At 41.7% G+C, this 22,479-nt stretch overlaps 2 protein-coding genes across 3 annotated transcripts in view; both read left to right on the forward strand.

Moving 5' to 3' along the window:
• Positions 1-22,479, forward strand: part of LOC126561821 (nucleolar GTP-binding protein 1) — a 331,194-nt gene that overhangs the window by 31,307 nt on the left and 277,408 nt on the right. Inside the window, exon 5 of one of the 2 annotated variants that reach the window (XM_050218150.1) lies at positions 22,296-22,305. The exons of the other annotated variant lie outside the window; for it this stretch is intronic. The gene's annotated coding sequence lies outside the window, so the exon portion shown is untranslated. Of the gene's footprint in view, positions 1-22,295; positions 22,306-22,479 lie in introns of those variants that run through there. 2 annotated transcript variants of the gene reach the window in all.
• LOC126563236 (U-scoloptoxin(19)-Sm1a) lies at positions 125-16,349 on the forward strand. The gene is made up of 3 exons (XM_050219865.1): positions 125-329; positions 15,974-16,123; positions 16,200-16,349. Exons 1-3 carry the CDS (start codon positions 176-178, stop codon positions 16,325-16,327), a joined length of 432 nt encoding a protein of 143 aa, XP_050075822.1. The 5' UTR covers positions 125-175; the 3' UTR covers positions 16,328-16,349.

Genomic DNA, 22,479 nt, shown 5'->3' on the forward strand with positions numbered 1-22,479 from the left:
TTACGTGCTGTTAAACATTGTTAGCATAGTTCCCGGTCGCTGGTGTACGTGTCTCGCCAGCTTTTTTCACCGTGTGCCGTGTTCCGTGCAGCTTATAAGGCAACACAAGCCAGAAACCAGAGCAGAAGAAGCAGGAAACAAAAACGCCCGTTATCCCTCCAGCTATCAGTGAAATATGAATTCCAACGCCGTCGCACTGCTGCTGTTTGTGGCGCTGGCCGTCTGCATCGGTGACAGTGCCGAAATTCCACCACTACCGGTACAGGACGACCAAACGGCCGGTGGTGATGGGGGCGGCGGTGGTGCATCGTCATCGGAAGCGCAAGAATGTAAGTTCGTGCAGTGCGTGATTATTAATTTCTTCCCACAGCAGTACTTTGAACTGCTGTGAAGGACCTTGGTTTTAGTGGGTTCCTGGGGTATTGGGTGGGGTTTTAATGCGTGCATTGCGATGCAGTATTGCGTTTGTACCTGGCTCTTCCTTGTGGTTTCGGTGGAGGTAGCTGGGCCTCGATATTATCGCCGTTGGCCATGATGCGCGATACGGTATAGGACGCATTTTTGGTACGTGGGCCAAAGTTAATGGGCTGGGCTGTGTAACAGAGTGAAATGAGTTATTTTGGGGTAATTTCTTATCGTTCGTTGATATTTTTATGGCAATTGGAATAGGTAATGAATGCAGAAAGTAAAATCGTTTTTAGACTGTAGAAATTATTTTTTCTTGCTTCGAATTATTTGCATTGCACTTGCTTAGTCCTTTACAATAGCTAACATTTTTATTTAAGATAAATTAAGTAATTTTAAACCGGAACTCTAACACACGCTCAAGTACTTGTAGTGTGAACATAAAAAAATGGTCAAAGATGTAAGTAAGATAGTTACAAAGCAGCTGTGATCCTCTCTATAAGTTCTCGCTCGATCATTTCAACTGAATATTTCGTAGGCGTTACTCATAGTTCATCTATTTCACCTTTCTTAAGTTCAGGCACAATACATGCCTGTAAAATGCAAACTCTGCAGCAACTCAGAACATCCGTCAGGTCTCAGCTATTGAAGGCCCTTCCACATTCTACCGTAAGATTCAAATGACTATTCGGAAGATCTTCCGTTGAAGAAGCTAAACACAAACGAGCCAGCTATTTGTGAGACTAACAGTTGCTTCAAACAGCCTTTAAAATCAGAAGTCAGTTGATAAATAAAATCAAATTGCCTTGTCATTAGTGTAATTGCACTGCTCGGACGCTTCAGTTTTATGGTGGCCATCCGCTGGCCCGGCGGGAATCCATCCAGCGTAAAGTGACTCGATTCGCTCTGCGCTTCTGGAGGGTAGAAGTGGACTATTAAGGACGAAGTACGCTGCTAGGCCTCAAGTAGCTAAACCAGCGAAACTGCAACGTCCAGAGACTGTTTGTTGCGGGACTTCTGGAAAACCGGATCGATTCGCCAGGGCTACTATCTGGCCTTAGCGCAAGATCGATGCTCGACGTAGAGGATCGCCGTTCACAATTTGGCGCCTCTGTTCCATTTTAATATATGTGCCGGAGATTCAATGCCGTCTGTGATATTCACCAACCGGACATGGTGCGCGCCGTGTTTTAAAATTGCATACGCGGTGTGCGACCCGCTGAATGTTAACTTATCCCGTCCACGTTTATTCATGTATTGTGAACTTTTTGTATCGTTCCGCTTCAAGGGGGCGACTCGCGGTCTTGTTGAAAATATTTTTTAAGGTTTACGAGAATACACAGGACTCTAGAGAGTTTTTCACATTAGATCTCACAAACACTAGGGACAGATATACAATGAGAGCGAGTTCCCAGAGCATAAACAGTCTGTGTTATAATTAATCGTCGCATAAATTTAAGCACCGTCAGCATATTTAAAGGTTGACATCAACCTTGATAAAAAGGACGACTAAAACTGAACATTTGATGCTTCGTAATTGTTTTGAGCGTCGTCCTTTGACGACTTGGAAAAAAATCGAGCGTCGCTAAGCCAGAAAATTTTGATGCTAATTATGAAATATTGGAACTGTCAATAATATTGTCTGCCACCAAAATTACACCTGGTATGAATTATTAAACCTGTGAAGGTTGAGAGAGCCTCAGTAGCTGTTAAAGTATTCACGAGTGGTCGTAAGACATGTTCCAATAAAAACAATCTAGTATCGGTTTTGGTTAGTCCTTTGTTTCATTGATTTATTTTATGTCCAATATAGCCTTACAAGGTACTGCTTCCGTGAAATTACAAAGCACATTCTACGATATTACCAATGCAACCGCAACCTGTTCTCAGCTCGCTTGTAAACGAACGAAATTGCCTTAGTAACTTTCGTAACTAACCAGATTCTTGGTACAATCAGTACCAGCTCTCTATATAATAAACCATAATTACCCTTGACCCTTACCCTTATCAAAGCCTCAACCCATCCAGAACGCTAGTCCGAGCCCGCATCACATTGTCCATCACCAACAAACCCCCGGAGGGAATGCATAAATTTGCTACCAAATTTGCTTGCAATATTCAATAATCGCCATCGTCTACAGGCGGGGGCCGGTTTTTGGCCGAAAAGACCGCAGCATCCAATTTCGGTGCTAATCTTTCGTGCAAAGGTAGAACACTCAACACCTCCGCATTGGCTTGCCGGCAGTGGCAGCGGCAGTGTGGGCTATGCGCAAATGAAGCTTAATTTGAACGCTGGGAGCAACGAAAGCGCTTGGATAGCAAACGTCACCGGCACCGGAACCCCGTGCTGAGTGGCGGTCGGAGAGCGTCGGTGAGGAAGACAGGAAACGATTTTGTAGAAATTTTCCTGCACAGAACTTCAGCTTTGCCCTGAGGATGCTTTGTCGGGCTGCAAAATGGCACGGCAAATGTTCACTTGCAACCGGTCTGATAGTCTGTTTTCCGTATGGACTTCAACGGTCCAGCAGAGCTTTCGCAAAATGGCGTAGAAGTTCGCAAATGGTGCGGATAGTGGTGGTCCTGTTTCGGATGCGGCTAGAACAAGAAAATTAATTGCATTAATTGCTCGCGGTGGATTCATTTTCGGTGCGAGTCAACCAAAAAAAAAAAGGGGGGGGGGGGGGGTCGGGCCATATACGGTCGACTGGCAAGGTTGGAAGCTTAAGTGTGGGACGGGGCGCAAAAAGGCGCAAAGTACTTTAGTGTGAAAAGAGAAGCGGTGCTCTTTTGCGGCATCATAACAAAGGTCACCGACATAAAAGTATTTAAAATCTAGCCCAAAAAGTACCACAATGGTAGGGCCATTTAATTCTTTCTCTGCCGTTTTTATTTTTTGTCGGTGAGTTTTGCTGCAAAGACTTGTAGCGCTTTTCCAAGTGAATGGATTGTCACAGTCATAATCCTTAAAACCGGTCCTGCTAACGTTGACACATTTTAATGGTGGCTTGCGCCTTTTTTTTCTTAGTTTTCCATTGCTGCTCTATGCGTTTGTTTTGGGGAAGGAAGTTTCCGGCGTCCTAGTTGCCCATTCGAGTGCAAAAAACGATTTTCATTTCGGCCGCCCAAAAATCCCCAACGCAGCTGCCACCGAGGATACACGATACGTGGCAATTAAGGAAACACAAAACGCCGGACCATTTTTCGGACCGGTTGAAGTTGTTCGACAGCCCTTTCTTTTTCGTGCGCGTTGGTTGATGGTGCTCTCGCTAAACTTGCCTCATCTGCAACCAGCAATTTGAATAACTTTCGCGCGGAAAACGAATGCGCCTTTCTGCTGTCTCACTCGGCAAAACCAGAAGTTTTGTAAAATGGCCGGTGCTGGAGTGGCGCTGTTAGTATCGCTCGCTCTCGCTCGTGTTCTATGGCATGTCTAGATGGGAAGGTAAAAGTTGACTACTGGGAGGCCCCCCCCCCCCCTCCCCAGCCCCCAGCCACCGGCAGGGACACACGAGAGCAATTTGTTGGCATGCCGAAACATGGAAATCGCTTTGGCAAAAGTTTGGTTCCAGGTTTTCCTTGAGATGATACATTAAAAGCAGCTGCTTTTGATGCGCTGCGAAATGTCTGATGACGGGAGCCCGACTGGCTGGAAAGCTGGCACCCAGGGGGATGACCAAATGGGATGGAAAGTTTTCTGCTCGTCAGCTCAGCTCACGACCACTTCCGGGTTCCTGGGGTGGGGTTCGGTTGTGGTAAGGATGATGCAATCGTGGTAGTATTTGGAGGAAGATTTTAATGAGCGGAGGCGACATACTTCGTACCGAGCCGATTGGAAGATTCACCCAGTTCCGGTGGGCCGAGACGGACTAGTTGGTAAAGTTCAGCAGGCAGTGGTGATGCGTGTAAGAAGGTAAGACGTCGTGAAAGTTATCTTTTCAATTTGCATGAAAACGTTGGTTGGTTTTTTGTTGGTAAAGTTGGAGGACACGCTCTGGCATAGATGGATTGATACAGAGCTAGCTGAAGAGAGCAAGAGACCGAGCAGTGAGATGAAGAGGTTAAAAGAAGACTATCAGGCTTATGATTATGACAAGTTTTGACGATTGTTTCGCTGATGTTAGAGTATGTAGGCTTTTGTTCTGAAGAGAGTTTTAATAATGTAGCATGTGAGAAATGTTTATTAGCTTATCGTTTCGTGGAACATAATAATTGGCTGTTTGTCTGGCTCGATGTTTTTATAAAGTTTTTATTAAGCTACACGGGCTGTGTAATGTTCAGTGCTATGCTCTTATTTGATCGTTCCTTAGTAGGTGGCACAAATGATTGCCAAAAACTAGGAAGTTATTTCGCAGGATCAGATGCGGGAACAATTCTTAAAAACAGCTTGTTAACAGTACCATTTTTTCAAGAAATAGATTGATACTTGGGAATTTGAAGTATGCAATTTTATGTCGATGGTCCCCTTAAAAAACTTTATGCTACTTAGAAAGATCTTTTTGGTATGGTTACATGCTGAGCTGAAATATTGAATCCATATGTTTATACAATCTTTCTACTTCACATTATTCGATGCAGTCTTTGTTCCTCCAGGAATCACCGACTTTCAAGCTTTTTTAATGAAAGCTTTCAGGGGTCGACACTGGGGTGAGTTTTAAAACAGTCCTTTGTCTGAATATTCATCCATACGGAGTTATCAAGGAGGCGGTTCATGTCTGGACTGTTAGGAGGCCAAACATCTTTTGGCCTGCAACCACTGTTGAGTCTTTCGAGAAACCTGCAACACAGAACTTTCGTTGAAAAATGACGAGCTGGTGCTCATCGAAATTGTATTTGAAACACGGTAGGATCTTCGCCTTCAAAATACCCAAATGAATTATTTTCTCTGGAACATCGAGAAAGGATCTGTGGCGAAAGGTACCTACCGGTGCACGAATTTTGATACATGATTGATGGCAAAAAGCTACTCATTAGAGTAGACGACGATTGAATGCTTCTTTTTGAATCTGATCAACAACATTTTGATCAGGTTAATTATTAGGTTGTGTTTTACTCCTGTGTCCTGCATTTTGTATCCTGTATTTAACCACCCTTGAAGAGTGAGTTCACAGCGGACGTCCTTTTACTGGCGTTCGGGGACGTTAACCATTGAGGAGAATGTGTTTCCTGTAGGATAAAGTGGCCGGATGGATATTTGTTTTGCTAATTTCAACACGACTTCTTTCATGCGATAGATGCAAGAACAATAGCAACCTTTACACGACAGAACCGAGTTTCAAATCACATATGTACCATTTTTATCGTAATGAGAACGATTACCCAATTAATATGGTATCAGCGAACCTGGTAAGCTATTAGATGACCGGCTTGACCCAGTAGGTCATTAAGTCAAGAAGAATAAGAATAATAATAATCAACGAAGGCTTAGGCAGCTTGATAATAAAAAAATTACAACCCGATAACATGCTGTTCAATTCCTCGCTCAAGCATATTTTATTAAAGTACTTATCCCTTAAAAAAATAACTTTTTAATGTTTCCCCTCTTGTTCCTTCCGCTGCCGTTCGACAGGAATATGACGGTATGCTACGATTCGGAAGCGTGTTTGCAAAACTTGTGCCCCGTAAATGAACTAAACTTTTGCTCATAAATATCCTAGACAAGCCCCGCGTCAGCTTGTGTCATCTCAAGTAAACATGGGCCAAACAGTTTTTCCTGTAGCTCACTGAGCAGCAATTTCGTTGACTTTTTTTTCCCCAATCTCCATGTTCGCTGTGTCCAATTCTCAGGCGAAGTAGTGGAGGGATTGAGCGAAAGAAGGAAAAAAAAATCGCTAGAAAGGGCCAGTCACATTCCGCTTTCGAAAAGCTCATAAATCATTCAACCGACCAGCCTGTGTTTGTTTGACGAGCAAAGCAAGCGAAGTAAGTATTGAGCCCGGTGTATCGCGGGTTGCATCAAACCGGCGGCCAAGCCAGGCGAAATCTTTCCGATGTTGGAAAATTACGTACAAAGAAGTGCAAAAAGTAAAAGTCAATCACTCGATGGGTTGGTTTTTCTTTTCTTCCCAAGAAGTTTGCTTCGCTTTTGCGATACCCGACTGCCGCAGGAATGGTTTATGGTATTAAAACATTTTTCAGCGAGCTTTATTCATATGCAGTTGTTTTGCAAATGAAAAAGTACATTTGGACGTGATGACGGTGGAAAAGTTTTAAGTAATATTTGAGTTTGGCGAATTGAAAAATGTGCTGTTAAAGTGCTAAATCATAAATCTTTCGGTCTGTCGTGAAGAGTTCAACGATGTGCTCGGAAAATGCTATAGAAAAGGTTTGAACATGCTTTCTGATGAATAAATTAATTTTTCTCCTAAATTTATTACAAGTGATATCTCTCGTAGTTATTTGAAGTTCATTGAATCGAAACTAAAGCATACAAGCTTCAGCGTAGGTTATATACACATACTGTCTAACTGCCTTCGCCTAACGACTATTGATTGATCGCAATGATCTGGAGGAATAGAAGAAGAAAAATCTCTCTCATTGTGAGCAATTTTCGATAGATTGGATTTTTGTCCAAAAATCTTCTGCAAAACCAGAACACCAGATTATCAGCCGAAAAAGTGGCTTTTCCCGCAGGGCTGAATGAATGAGACCGTGACTTAGAATTCGTACCGCTCTTCCCTTCCCATTAGCAGAACCTTTCAAGCCACTTGCTTACCCACACTGATAGGCCTAAAACGCCGGATGTGGATGATACGGAAGTAGCACGTTGGCATTGGCGTGCTGCATGCGTGCGGTACTGTATCGTCCGGGCGTATCCGGTCCGGCTCCTGCCTGGGGGACAACACGCCGTCGCTCTGGACGATGATTGATTATAATATCGTGTTTATTTTGAACAGCGACTCACTCATTCACGCCATTGTGTGATCGATTTAGTGACAAAACCCGTAGAATCGTAACGGGCTGATGTTTTTGCTACGACTTCAGCAATACACCAAACTGTGCGGGGAAGCACACCGTTTTGGTGTGAGGTCCTTTGGTAAACATTCATACACCAAAGCCCGATTTGACCCTTAGCCCGACGGTTCTGTGCTGTGTAGTTTTGGCTGATAGAGTCGTTCTTGTGATGATGGTTCGCGCCGTGCGAGCGTAGTTTATTTACCCTATGATTTATTTTGTTCAATTTTATCCAATCGAGCCCAGCCGCGGTGGATCGAATGTCACAGAGACAAGCAAATAAAGCTGTTCATCAAGGCGCAACGATGGATAAAAGGTGACATTTAGGGTTTCTTTGTGCGTTCTTTGATGGTGGTTGGTTGTGTGTGTAAAAGAGTTTGGAGTCGTATTGCAGTATTTGGGCAATAATTTACCTTGATCAACTAGTAATAGATCAAAAATGTTCTATCAACATGGGAGATTGGGGGCTAGAAGAAAATTGAATTGGGCTCTTTGATGTTAGAGACCGGGAACGATGTTGGTCAGATTTTCGTCTATGCTCGTCAGTTCATGTGTCTATAACAATACGCACAGTATGGTAGGCGAGCTTTTGCGTCAGCTGCTCATCTTAGAGTAATTTACAATTAAATTAACATAAACCATCCCTATAATGGCAAGAAAAATTATCCATACCTGTTGAAAATGGATCTAAATCGCGGCCTAAGCACACTAAGCACATCATAAAGCACGCAAAGCTGGGGTAGTATTTCATCACCTCTCTAAAAACAGAACTTTTCTCACCGATAAAAACTGTGCAACGAGCCGTCAATGGCTACCAGGTTAGCACCATTGAAAATGACCCTTTGAATCACCTGCAATTACGCTTAAGTTTTGAATCGCAAAACGCAAAGCGGAAGCAACCTTTTTAATGTGCGCTTGAAATGCAAACCGGCTGAAAAGGAGAAAGGACACCGTGGTTCACCGTGACTTGAGCGCTCAACGTGGTGTACGTTTTTTCGAAGCGTATGAATGCTTCTCTTTTTTTTTTTGGTTTGTTATGAAAATAGTTGTTCGCTCATTTGCGCTACCATTATTTGAGAGAAGCGAAAGCAAAAGAAATGAAATGCTGCCACCGTTCTTGATTCATTCGTATTTTAGAGCTTGTTTTATTTGAACCGCTTAAGCTTAGAGAGGTAAATAAAATGAAGTTGGTGCGGTTTTTTGCTTTCCAATTTCTTTGCCTCGGACAGCAAAAGTGGAAATGATGGAGAAAAAGTGCAAGCTTCAAATTTCTTCCACGTTTGACCCACAAACAAACAGGCTGGGGAGGAAAAAAAGGAATCATTCGTAATAGTCAGGGACCGTTGAATAAAAATAGGATGCAAAAAGTTTGAAAACAAATGATCGCTGATTGGATCGTTGCGCGGTGTTTTGGTCGCTTGCTTGTCGATTGAATGAGAAATAAATGATGGTTTTCTGTTTTGGGTAGGTAACTGCTAACGAGGAGTTTGTTTTGTGAATAAAATTAAAAGCAAAACACCTTCTTAAAGGAGGGGTTTGTTAGTTAGTTTGTTATAAATCAAGAATTTACTAAAAATGTGCATAAATAATAGTTTAAAACAAGGTGAAGAAAAGATTTAACGAATTTTAGTTGTTAAGGCAAAACACTTCACTAGTATTTACAATTTTATTTACGATTTTAGACGAAATAGTAATGTATCGTAGAACGTCTTTCCTGATATCGATCGTAATGTAATTGCTTACCTCTTAAGCATATGCATCATAACCAAAAGGATTTCTATACATCAGCTTTGGTACGGTGTACTGTTACAGTTCCATTGGGAGCAATTGAACATTGGAAAACACGAACATTATTTTCCAATTATCGTAAATTGAGTTCCCAGCTCAATCACACCTCCGCATGCATCACGTATGGGACCGAAACGACCCACCCAATCACCCGAGCAGGGGGTCTCTAGTTCGACCGATTATTTAGAATGCAGCTTCTGGTACAAATCGGTTCCGACAGCAACGTAATTACGAAGCGTGTAACGTTTATCACTACAGCACACAAATGCAGCACAAGAAATCGGGCGGCAAGCAAGACTCTTTACGAGCCATAAGAAAACATAATGAATGAGAGTGTGAATGACTAATGGATTGGGGATTGACTGAACGGGTGGGGCAGGGTTCGTTTGATTGAATATCTATTTATCATAACGAACGGGTGGCTTTTGTTGGCTTTCGTGTTTGACAGTTGGTCAGGCAGGACCAGCGGCAGGAGGAGGCTCTTTTTCCCACCGCGTGGAGAGGAGGGTTAATGAATTTGGCTTAGTGTATGAGATTCCGTTTTTTGTTGTTGTTGTTGCTTCTCCCGTACGAGCACATGTGTGTTTGCACCGTCACTATCGATCGTCCTTCCCAAACAGTTTCTTTATTGCCATGTCATTACAGCGTTGGATCGTTTTGTTTAATAATAAATTATGAGACGGACGAGAAGGTTGATGTTTGATGGGATATTTATCGCTGGTGTAACGTATTGATAACTTGTCCGGGTCTTTTTTGTTGTTGTTGGTTCTAGCTAGTTTGTTCATCGTGTTGGCTGTTTTGCTGCGGCCATTGTGCTGAAACCATTGGAAAAGGAGCATATGTGTGTCAATATTGATCTGCGTTCGACAGGATGTTAATGATGGTACGATATCTGTCGTACATCATGGTATGGTTGATATGCACCGAGGGTGATTCAATCTACGCTGATCGAGTTCTCGTTGACCGTTTAACGCATTGAAGCTAGTGAAGATGTCTCTTTTATGATGAATTAGTTATTTCTTCAATAAAATTGGTACAAAATGAAACAAATTGTAGCGAAGAATGAGTATTTCAGTAAAGAACATTTCAAAATTTATTTCTGAGACCTATCTGACGCAAAAACGAGACCGAAGGTGCATCTTTGGTAGTGTAGGGAAATTAAGAAACGAATTTAGTGGATTGGTTTAGCTTCTTCTTGGAGTAAACGCAATCAGAAAACGCAAAGCATAACGTTCGCTCTTCAGTTCCCACATCGTTCCAATTGTCGTTCAAAGTTTCTGTGAATGATTGGTCCAAAAATCGCATCAAATATCATTCTAAAATTCAGATAGAATGAAATATCGAAAAATCACTGCAAAAATGATTGTAACGACTGATGCTTTAAGCAACATTTGAAGCTTCTTTGGACCGATCGCTTCTAATATCGTTTCCTTTCAACGATACTGCGCTAAAACCCAATTGCTTCAAAGTTCCTTAAAGTGAGACACGAGGTCATCTTACTTATGCATCGCTAGAACAAGAACGACGACAATTGCTGATAAGTCAAAAAACTCGGCAGGAATATCACGAATACAATGCAATAGTACAAAGACAGCGGTATCGGCCTTCATGCGGGGCAGGCCGAGGCTTATATCCCACCCAGAATACTCCTTCGTTGTGAGGACTGACTATCCAACTTCATGGTATCGTAAGTCAATGAGTTAATCGAGATGGCCGGAGCGACCTAGGAGGTCGTTGTTAAGCCAAGAAGAAGATATTCGCTAACTGAACGTTTCTTGTTATTTGTTATTTATTTATTTCTTTATTTATTTATTAGTTTCTTACATGACTTTTATTGCCAAATAAAATTTGCAATCTTGGGTGGTATCGAAAAAGAATAAGATTGATTTGAGGATTTAGTAACAGCTTGAACATCACAGTTCTTTTGACAGTGAAAACTGACTTCTCTTATAAAATAGTGGACTTTTTGCAAGCGCTTCTTCTTTGACTCGCAAGGTCCTGCTGGTCATTTTATGCCTTATGAAACTTGCTGATACTACGTAACTCTCGTGTGAAGACTGGCACCGATACTCAGCTAGCTATATTTTTGGCACATTTTAATGGGAACAATTCCCGTCGCATGCTTTCGATACTATTATCCGGGTTCAGTAAACTCAGTAAAGATGCAAAATCTGACATAAAACTCATTGTAAACCCAAGAAAAACTCTTCTTTAGATAACACTTTCATAAATAAATTTATTTTCCTGTATTAGCGTCATGTTTTTGAAATACCTTTATTTTAGCGAAGAACAGGAACATTGTGAATGTTAAAAGCATTTTATAATATAAGATAATTAGCTAATGCAAAATCAATACTGGGTTAGACAATAGGCAAACATATTTCCAGGTTTAATGCTCTCCTCGCCTAATGCGCGTTTGTAAATAACGAGCTACTCCTGCTGATCAGAGCACATCATGTGTTCAGTCGCACGTAAATGACCACTTGTGCTGAAGCTAACTAGCATCGTACATCCCTGCTGGTGCTGCTGCAATCAAAGGATATGAGCACGGAACAAAGATCCCATCCCCGGAAGCAGAATAAAGAAACCAAATAAAATATATGTACGCGTGTGATGTGATGTTCCCCACGGTGTGCGCTGTTTGCCCGTTGAACCAATAATCAACCGGTGCTAAAGACCTATGGGTATGGACATATTTTACCCTGCATCGATCCGATCGGTCCAGGCCAATCGGTGCAAATGAAAATGGATGAAAATTGTTATCAAAGCGAGCGCAGCGCGGTGAATTATTTTTATTATGATGTTATTAATGTTAATGGCGCACTTGTGTACGCTGGTACCACGTTTGCATGATAATTCTCGTTTCGCTGTACGATCGGATCCGGTTTGGAAAATCCAATCGCTTCCTAATCGAACCCGCCCGGACCGGGCGGACCGGTGTCAACGGAGGTGGCATACCGGGGTCGTCTTCTTCTTCCGGTATGTGCAGAAATCACTAAAGCACCTCTGTAGCACCTGTGCGCTATCATCACCATCGTCATCATCATCATCATGTTGTGATGTTGAGCAAATGTTCGAACGTAGGAAAGTAACGCGAACGGATGCGCCATACCCGTTGGCCACTTTCTCACAGTGGGAGCACCGGAAATAGTCGCTAACGTGTGATTTCTTCCGTTGCTTTCAGCACTGTGGACAGTGGACGTGTTTGCACCGTGACCGTGTGCGATGTGTGTGTGTGTGTGTGTGTTCGAAGCCCATCGGAAGGCTTCCGGTTCCGGCTATTCTAAGGCTACCGTTTTGAGCTAGTGTTTGAGCAGCAGAAGCTTGCCCACTGTCTTACTGTATGTCGTGATTACGGATGCGACCAGCTTTTGGTGGAGCTACCAGCTGTTACCAATTTTCACCTTCAACTCTAGCACTTGCCGGTGTACTGCACACCGGAAGCAGGTGAATGGGTGGTGAATGGAGGGGTAGAAAAGTTTACTCTTTCCATCTGACGCCATGCTTTCCATGTGAACAATTTTTCCCTCTCCTTTTGCATGGTTGGTTCCATGGGTTGGTTACTGTTCACGCTGAGATGAGTTGTTTCCGGTTTTGATAGAACTCACATATGTGTACGGAAATAAACACACACACACATACAAACACATCGACACATAGCCACAATTTCGTTTTTGAGGCTCGTTTTTTACAACAATAAAAGAAAAAAAAAGTCGATATGGGTAAAATTCGTTTAGGTCGTTAGTTGTCACGTTTCTTTTTCGTCTTATCATCCCTAGAATTTTGTCTGTTAGTAGGGCACACACACACACACACGCGAGAACAAAAAAAGAATGCGGAAAAAGATGATCGAATGAAAAAGGAAACAAACACATAAAATTGCTTTTTTACGGGAGAATGATGTTTTGCCCATTCGCAGTGCACCGTAGCGACCGAACTGGACATCAGAATGTTGAACGAATGTAGCTGTACACAGTGAAAACAGAAATAGAATCACACAAACCAAAAAAAAAAAAAATTGAAACTGAATTTGGAGAATTGTATTCGGTCGGGAAAATTCCTGGAACTGTTCCGCACCAAAGTTCATCGCTCGGCTGGGGAAAAATGGAAACCAGAAAGACCAACATTCGATGGAAATATAATCGCGCTTTACGATTTGGAAGCATTGGGAATTCTTGAGAGAATATAGTTTGCCATATTTTTATAGCAAAGTTTGCTGCTAGATTTCGCTGATGTGGTTCAGTGTTGCTGAGAGCCTGTGGGTCAATTTTCTCTGCTGCCGTTGCTATTCAGCTTTTACATTTTTTAAGATTTGTTAATTTTTTTTTAAACTTATGTTTGTTCTTTATATTTGCCCTCAAAGCGATTTAAAAATTATGACATATTTCTGGTTTTTCTTAAAAAATCAACAAATCAAACAATTTATTGATAATAAATTATGACGAAAATATAGTTGCGTAAGCAAATCCTAAATACATTTACGTTCAGCAGTTATTAAAATTCTTATACTTTTTTTATTGTTGACTCAACGAGCTGCAAGATCATGTCAGTCATCTAAAAGCTTATGATACTTATTAATTCCACGTAGTCAGTACAGTCACTCCTTCGATCGAGGAAATGGTCCCGTTGGGATTGACATGAAGACGGGTGTCCTGTGTTTCTGAAATCATTAATAATAAATGTTATTTAGCAATACTGTAGCCCATATTTAAAGAAATACAAAACAAAAAATATTATGAATTATTATGGATTTCGCTGCACCAAATGGTCGAAAAACGTTTGTCTAAACACCGAGCGAAATTAGAATGCCGTTCTGGAGGAATGTATAAAAAAAAAGATATTTTTTTGCTATAAATATTTTTGATTTTTGCGCTCCCGAATCAAACTTAATTCCTACAGCAGTAAACTCTTGTAGCTTTGGGTCGATTCGTAAAAAGAGTCGTATGACCCATCACTACTACTGTGAATAGAAGACTTTTGCTAACTTAGAGTTCACAATCGCTGCATTATCTTGCGCTTAGCTTTGTAAACATTCATGGATCAAAAATAAATTTTAAAGTTATAGTATTTTGTTGCCAAAGAAGCTATAGTGACGATTAAACTATTCATAAAATTAAATCAGTTTTGCAATTATTTTACACGTAAATCCGTTTGAACATATGGCTGCCACTGAAGTGTAAGAAACATTGTAACCTTTTACAAATTGAACCATGAATGCAATGAATGCTCGTAAATTCATCCCTGCAGGTGGTGAAACTGTCACTCTGAAACTGTCACCATGAAAGCAGACCAATTTGTGTCTGCGTGTTGCTGCAAATCGTTACTGCGAGCCACAACGAGTCCTTTCCCGTTTTCAGTTTCACTGATTTGTGTCATACCGCCCACTTGTACTTGTCGGCCGTCGCACTGTTTTTCCAACGCACATACGCTATTCTATTTGCCAGTTTCCAGTTCGTTAGCACCGGTGGCGCTATAATGCTGAAATACATTCTTTCACTCTTTCCGTGTGTGCCAGCCAGGCAGCGTGTAACCACCTTCAAAAGAGACCATTTTGCAATGGTTTCGGCAGAAAGTGAATGGTGGTTACATTACATTCCTTTACTGTCGACGCTTTGTTCTCTGCCTCTGGTTTTGATTCTCAGCCTGTGTTTGTGTGTGTTTGTGTCGGTGTACCGAATAGAAACACTTTTTTTTGTTGTTGCTGCTCGTGTGCCCTCACACTCGAGCACGTTCTACACGCATCTTGTACCGCATTCGGCTTTCCGAATCGTTACCTTTTGGGTTACACATTTATCGTTACATTTGCGACCATTTCTGGCACTGCACACTAATGAGCAGTGTTGCCAAAAATGCAGCACTTAGCCAGGTGTTTCGGTGACCGGTTCTCCCGCAGAGCGATGCAATTAAATGCAAGGAGCGAGCGAGACTGCAGCCATTTTGGGTGTAGCATTTTTTCCTCTTTACTCGGCGTTGAAACAGAGATTGGGAACAGTGCCGAGCAATCGGTGTAACCGAAGCGTGTCCGGTGATTGAACCGTACCGTGCTGCCGTTCAATGGAGACGCATGGTTGCCCACGCAGTATACAGAGACACACATTTGCCGTGCAGCCCTTTCGTTCGGTTCTGTGCACCGTGCCGAATGTTACTGGAGCGAAGCGGAGTGAATTAGATGCGGTTCAATTAGCACCAGTCAAGGATGCGTGTCGGGCGATCGGCGACGGACGGACGAGGAATGGTACGATTTTCCATGTTGTCGCTATTCGCCGTCCTGCCGTCTAATTTATCTAATCTGCGATGTACGACTGGAAATGTCAGAACCAATACATCCTGGCCGAAATCTATCACGTCGGCGTCGGCGTACACCGTCGTGCACCAGATTTTGGATTTGACGGGGTTGACACATGTTCACATGTCGTCACCAAATGGTTGATGATGGGTCTTGCTGGTCATGTTTAGCAGAACTGGTATTGTGTCAGGCAAATGTGGTCCCGCAGCGAGGTTTTTTTGTTGCTATTGTGAGGACAAACAGAGAGCAGTGAGGTTTCCATTTGTTTTTTTCAATATCAACCTGAGGTCGGTAAACGTTCGTGGAAGGTTCAACGCTCAATAAATATCGTGACGACCTGGTATGATACGATTGTTGGAGAAATTGTCGTGCTACACGATGAAAAAGAGAGGCAGAGGATTATTGTTTCTGAAAGGAAAATAAAATAAAATCAACCATTTTTCTGTTTTTATTTTGTTTCATGGAACTTATCTACATTCAATTTCGAATGTGTCGTTTACTGAACTTGTCTTTTTATTTTGTTTTTTCGTTTAATTTCTACAGCTTATCTGGGCGTTAAGCTGTACAAAATGGAGCGACCGTGTGCGATGCTCGGAGGTATGTGTGTGAAGACGAGCGAGTGCAGCTCGAGGCCCGGCAAGGAAGGACTCTGCCCGGAAAATGGTCATCTGGGGGTTGATTGTTGCTACGAAGGTGATTACAGCTTACATTGCTGTGCGGCACTGTATGCAGATCTAATATTTTCTTCTGCTCTTTTTCACCTTTCCAGTAAAACCAGCGAAAAATCTCACCTGCCACGAGTACCGTGGAGCGTGCATGGATCGGTGCGCCGAAGGGCTGCAGCGTCCGTCCGTTGATTGTACCGAGGGGCAGATGTGCTGTGTGCTGGTTGGTTAAGCTTTGCTCTTAGTGTGCAAATGTTTCGATTTTTGATCGCATGGCAACGAACTCAAGCATCGTGCATCAAATCATCATCAAAACAAAAAAAAAGGAACGCTACGGAATGTTGCTGGCCGTTGGATGGTTGAAACATTGAACAAAGTGTATCTCGCTAAGTGCAGCAGGATTAGAGATAAAACATATCGAAAGAAGCTATTTAAAAGATGAAGGTATAAAAGTAAAGCATAAACCTAAACAAATTCGTTTGACTTTTTGTTGTTGTTACGATTGATGTGAAAGATTGAGAAAATTATTCTACAGGACACTCAGGAAACAACCATTGAGAGTGATACGTTTTGTTTTGTTTGCTTGATTTTATTTTTCAATTTTATGAGTCTCGCACGTGTTCCAAGCGCTATTCACAATCCTATCAACCACGGAGATGTTTTGAGCCACGAACTATCTATAATAAAGCATAATAATAAGAAACGAGTCGGCATAAAATATGCGTCGGAACTTATTGTTTGTTGAATTTACTAAACAAATCGGCATTTTGTTTAAAAAAAATTAGATATTTCTCATGGTGTAACGTTTCTTGTACTGCTGACACAGGTAATTTCATAGATAATTCAAGATTTTAAAAATCGAAACATTAAAACAAAAACAAAAATGTATGAATCAGACATCATGCCTGAGCTCATCTTTAACCAGCATCAGTCTCTTAAGGCAAACGTTCAACCCGTAATGAAACCCTTGGCAATAAGTTCCTTTACCGATTGCCATCGTTCCATTCCAACGCGATAGGTAGATCCATATCGACAAGACCCAAGCTGACACTAATTGAAGTCGAAACAAGATTTCAACATTTCGTACGAAGCTCTACTCTATCGGAAAAGTAAGACCAACACACAGCAACCGGAAAGCGTGCGAAAGAATCAGCACAGGCACAGACAGGCATAGGCAGTTGAAGTTGAAAAGTGGTAGTATAGCAGTGAAACATCGTTTCTGGCACTGTTTCCACGAGCACGAGATTAGGATTATGGTTGTACGGTTTTATGCCGAGATAATGGGAAACTGTTTTGTCTGGCAGTGCTTGAGGAAGCACTAAATGTACCTGCCTTTCGTGTTTGGATTGCTGTTTCTGGTGGCTGGCTTAACTATTCGATTCAGTCGGGTTTGAGCAAGAGGAGGCCTAGAAGACACAACACCAGCGTGTAGGAAAGTTTAGTAGCTAAGAAGTTCGAAACAAGGCTCGCAAACTCCCGGCAAACTCACTCCCGATCGATTTCTTCTTGCGTTGGTGGCATTTTGGCTATCGATTGTCCGGAAACCGGGAGAAGGAAGTCTAACCTTAGGTGGAGCAAAAACCTCCACCAGGGTTACAGAAGGAGAAAGAGAGAGAGAGAGAGAGAGAGAGAGAGAGAGAGAGAGAGAAGACGAACATTCAAATGTCGAATGTATGTAGTTGCGTTCGTAGGTTCGATATTCCGATTATTCCGCTCTATCCCAATGGGTATGGGTGCTCTGCCTTTTGTCTTGGGCATCTACGTGCGGAGGCATTCGGCTTTTATGAATAAATTAATATTGTGGCTTTTCGATTACCGTAATACTTGGGTGGGGAACCTTGAAGACCGGTTCGCCGGTTGGGATCAAAATCGATGCTGCTGGCTAAGAATAGAGCTTATTAGAGGTTTTCCGGTAACAGCCTGCATAGAAGAAGCGGCAGCAGTTGGAGCAGAAGTTTCACTGATTGTAGTTGAACCGTTTGCCCAGGAAAGGCCCGTGTTTTGGGATTCGATTCGACCTTACAGGTTATGTCACTGTTACTAGCTCAATTTTTAGGAGTATTTAAGGGCATAGTTGGGCTAAACTAAAAAAAAAAAAACAATTCTTCCAAGCCAAACATAAGAAAAAGAATAATTAAAGAGTTTAAAGAATTAAAATCACACTGGCTTCCAACGATATTAAGGTTTTCTGGCACAAAAACGAATGAGTCTCGTCCATCATAACTCCCACGTTGCTTGGACAAGCGAAAATCAATTAAAACTCTTCGGAAAAATAACCACCCCTCAGGCGGTACCATCAATACCCGCGTTCAATTGATTGATTCGCTCACTTTCCGAAGCATAATTGTATTGGACGAAATAATTTATCATTGAAAATTCATTAGAAAGTTTCGAAAAATGATGAAGCACGCACAACACCCAGAAAACCGATCATTCACTTTGTGATGTTTTGTAAACTTTCGGGGATGGCGCCTCAACCTACCGAGTGTTTTGTGCGTTTGGGAGTTAATTTTGGAGTTGCCCAACAAATCATGCAGCGAGTATAGCGGGCGTGGGAAAATAGGTGAAAAATTACTCCCCCCTCCCCCCCATTTATCAGAGCCGTCAGCCGTCATAGAAATGGTCCTAATTTACGTTACCTCGGGCAATGGTTGGGGAGTTTTACGGGAAGTCGCCAAACGGTTCAAAAATCGTTGTCAAAAATGCCTTTCCTGGCAGAAGGTTGGCATGGGCGACGTTGCTGCATTTATGGTTTGGAAACCGTCGACCGCAAAATCAGTTCCAGCTGATTCTGCCCCTCCACTAGATGGCTTTTCTCTTAGTCCTTTTCTAAATAGTAAATTGGATTAAAATTGCCCAATCGATTCGGGATGGTAATTTAAAATGGGTGTCCACAAAAGGAGGCTTTAGCTTTTGCCATGCCCAACCATTGGGGACATTGGGGACGACAGTTACCTTTGACCTGTTATTTGGATGGAAGTGAGTGTGTCGTGATGTAACGTTAGTTTGAAAATTGATAATTGGTTAGTCACAAATGTGGCAAACCAACCATTGATTAATCAACTAGAGTGTAATTAAAATAAATTGTAACAAGGAAAATTTGGTTCTGTTTATCAGGAACGGTTAGTTCAATTTTGTAGAATTTTGGATACAATTTAGGATTAAAATTAATCGCTTTTTACTATGAAGCATGTTAAGTTGCGTGCGTTTTATTAAATCCGTTAAATTTTAAATACATTGCAATCAAAGCTTTCGTATTTTAATCGTAAAAAGTAAGAGCAACGAAATGAAACAAAAAGTTTCAATTAATTGAACCATTTTTTACCGACTTCCATTTCCACTGAAAATTTGTTTCGATGTTGTTTGTTAATTATTTAACAACCGGCTGCAATTGCATCGGTCGAATGTAGGTCTCGCAATTTCCGAAAACTAATTCATTTTCAAAACATAATGCATGTAGCAAAAAAGGGAAGGAGAAAAAAAACGTAACACCCACTCTTAACCGGTGTTGCGGAACAGTGCTCGCAACATTTTCACTTCCGGTACCGGTTTTGCAGCCGGAATTGCAGGTCGACCCCTTGGTCCCTTTTGCTCGCTTACGCTTACACACCCAACAATCGTACCCAAGATCCTTGCGCACACTAATGCATTTGGGGTGAAATTTATAGCTCGCTTCCATTACGGTTGATGGGTGGAATTGCTGACCTCCTTCCTTTACAGAGAGCCCACACAAACACACTCACACATTTTAAGCTAACTGGTGATATATCACACATTTATTGGTAGGGTTCCGCATGTTGCAACAAGGCCGCGTTTCGGCGACGACGATCACAGTCGTCACCGGTGAAGTTTGTTCCGGGAAAACACGTCCAAGGCGAAAAAGCAACCATCACCCTCCGTGCTACGATAGGTAGGTGGCGTACTGCCTGTGATTGGAAGTAATGTCGTAGTAAATATCGAAAGGGCAGCCGATTTCTTTTTACCGGTTTTTTTTTTCGTTCTCCTTTGTCGTTGGCTCACTCGTATAACCCAGGTGAGTTTCTGGTGAGAAATGGTAAAAATCACGTACTTTCGAATTCGGTACACGTAACGACGGTATTGGTGCATGATTGAAGCAAACGTGTGGTTAAAACGGCGAAGAGTTAGGCTGCTTTGGGTGTGGAGTGGCGATAGGTTATGGTGAAAAGGAGATGGCCGCGCGAGGTGTACAATTTATTGCAACTAGCGGTATTAAAATTCGTCACTACGATCAATTCATTGCTTCATTGGGAGGTTTATTTCCGGCTGAATTGCCACGGCTCAGGGCAAATTGTTTCGGCTTTCGGTGAATATCGAGCGATGTGTTCTTTTAGTAGAAATGGTAATATTTCAAATGTCTTGTTAATATTTTTATAAGCAATAATAGATTCGCCAACACTTGATAGCTTAATTGTGATGTCTTCGCTCGGTGAGTATTGTCCTAATAACTGACTATTAGGATTCTTTGATTGAGAACGTTTCCCGATCTTATACCTATACTGCGTGGTATCTGAGAGTCTAGTAAGCCATTTGATGACCGGGAGTAAACTGAAACTCAGTGGAACTCAATATTTTTCATCCCTTATTTTATAAGACTCTTAAAACACAAAAATCCTTCGATGTCCTAGTAAATTACTGCATAAATGCTAGCGAAACACAGCGAGATCATTGGCTGGATTGGCTCATTGGCTGGATCAGGTGGAGTCAAACCTATTGGACATTAATTACTCCCTTGGATGAGAGTCTGCAGCCTTGGACTGACGGTGTCAGAGGCCTAATCATGTCATAGCAGCCCCCTCAATACTGAGTAATCCAAGAAGAAGAGGAATAATTTGATGGGACGAAACGTAACGACTAAACCTACGTTGAATCGTATTTAATAGTTTAATCAAGTAGTCGATACACGGATTTCAGAATACTGCCTCAAATTTTAGTATCGAGCGCACCAGTCTGAACTCAAAGTGTCTTTATGAAAATTTTATCGCCAAAATCTTTAGTCATTCAATGTTAAAAATTAAAGAATCTGAGGAACATTTGAAGCAAAATATCATAGAGCAACGTGAACGATAAATAACAGTCAAAAATTATGCCTAATGTCTTATGACCAATGACGTTTTCATAGAGTTTAATTTGTTCATTAAAATTTTAAAAATCAATGAAATTTTGGTCTTGGATTGCTCTAATGTTATAATATTTATATGTTGATAACTACATACTAAACCGACAAATTCACTCCAATCTTTCAAGGTTAGAATAAAGGAACAACTTTTAAGCATCATAGGACACTTGGGCAAGTTTAAGGAGGTGCAATTTATTACGAAAATTTGTAGTTGATTGCTCAAAGATATCTTCAAGCGTAAGTTTTCAAATAGACAACTCAATAGCTGTTAGGAATCAACAAAAGAGTAGTTGAGGCTGCTAAAACCTGGTACGAACATTTGACTATCCAGGCGCCGCGGCAACGCATCAAATCAAAGGTAAAAGAAGTAGCAGACTAATCGTTGTCCCATGGCAAGAAACGTAATAGACGAGGAGAAAGACAAAGTTTTTTTCATTCATTTTTTAAATCGGTCAAAATATTATGTAGCGATTTTTTTTCTGCTTAGCCACTCCGGACTGATCCGTGACCAATCTTCATCGCACAAGACTTAAATCAAGTGGCGAAGATGAATCCCGGTCTGCTGGTTTTAATTAGCGGGTCGCCGGCTATACTTCTTCGCTTGTCAGGCCTGTTCACTTTCGCTTCTTCTGCTAAGTGCCTTCGGAGACAGGGTAAAGCTTTAATGCAAAGAAGGTGCTATCGGAGCACTAGAACGGTGGAAAGAAAAGAATAATAAGCTGAAAAAAATGAAAGATCTCAAGAAAACACCGAAAACATACTACCAAACCCTTTTTGAGGGATGAAGATTTAAAGACCTTCATCAATTTGCTTGGTCTGTGTTGTGAAAGATTTTATCTTTTTTTGTTTTTCACTAGCTTATTTCAAATATTTCTCTCGCTTTCTCTCTCTCTCTCTCTCTCTCTCTCTCTCTCTCTCTCTTTCTGTATGAGGCCTTTTTCGCTTCCTGTGGGGTGGAAGTAAATCCAGAAGGAAAAAAAAAAGATCAAAACAAAAAGAAAAAGGTTTTAAAAAGTCGCAAAACACAGGCCCGCTCTACCAACCGGATCGACCTTCGACGAAGGAAAGCTTTTCTGGTTCGATTATTTAGGATTTCCCGCCCGTGCACACCTTGCACCAGGAATGTATCGATTCGTGTTGGAGTGGAGGTTACGTTTTTTCTTTGCGCATCAGCTTTCCACCCAGATATTACTGTGCTCAGTGAAAAAGGATCAGGCAACATAGTATGATTTTGAAAGTATTTTCGT

The sequence above is a fragment of the Anopheles maculipalpis genome, chromosome 3RL (assembly GCF_943734695.1).
Source record: "Anopheles maculipalpis chromosome 3RL, idAnoMacuDA_375_x, whole genome shotgun sequence".
In the NCBI taxonomy this organism is placed as follows: Eukaryota; Metazoa; Arthropoda; class Insecta; order Diptera; family Culicidae; genus Anopheles; species Anopheles maculipalpis.

Bases quoted from the DNA above. Each gene is read 5' to 3' on its own strand.
- LOC126563236 (XM_050219865.1), top strand. From the start codon at position 176: ATGAATTCCAACGCCGTCGCACTGCTGCTGTTTGTGGCGCTGGCCGTC. The intron at 330-15,973 runs GTAAGTTCGTGC...TAATTTCTACAG, and splicing joins GTCATCGGAAGCGCAAGAAT to CTTATCTGGGCGTTAAGCTG. The intron at 16,124-16,199 runs GTGATTACAGCT...TCACCTTTCCAG, and splicing joins GGTTGATTGTTGCTACGAAG to TAAAACCAGCGAAAAATCTC.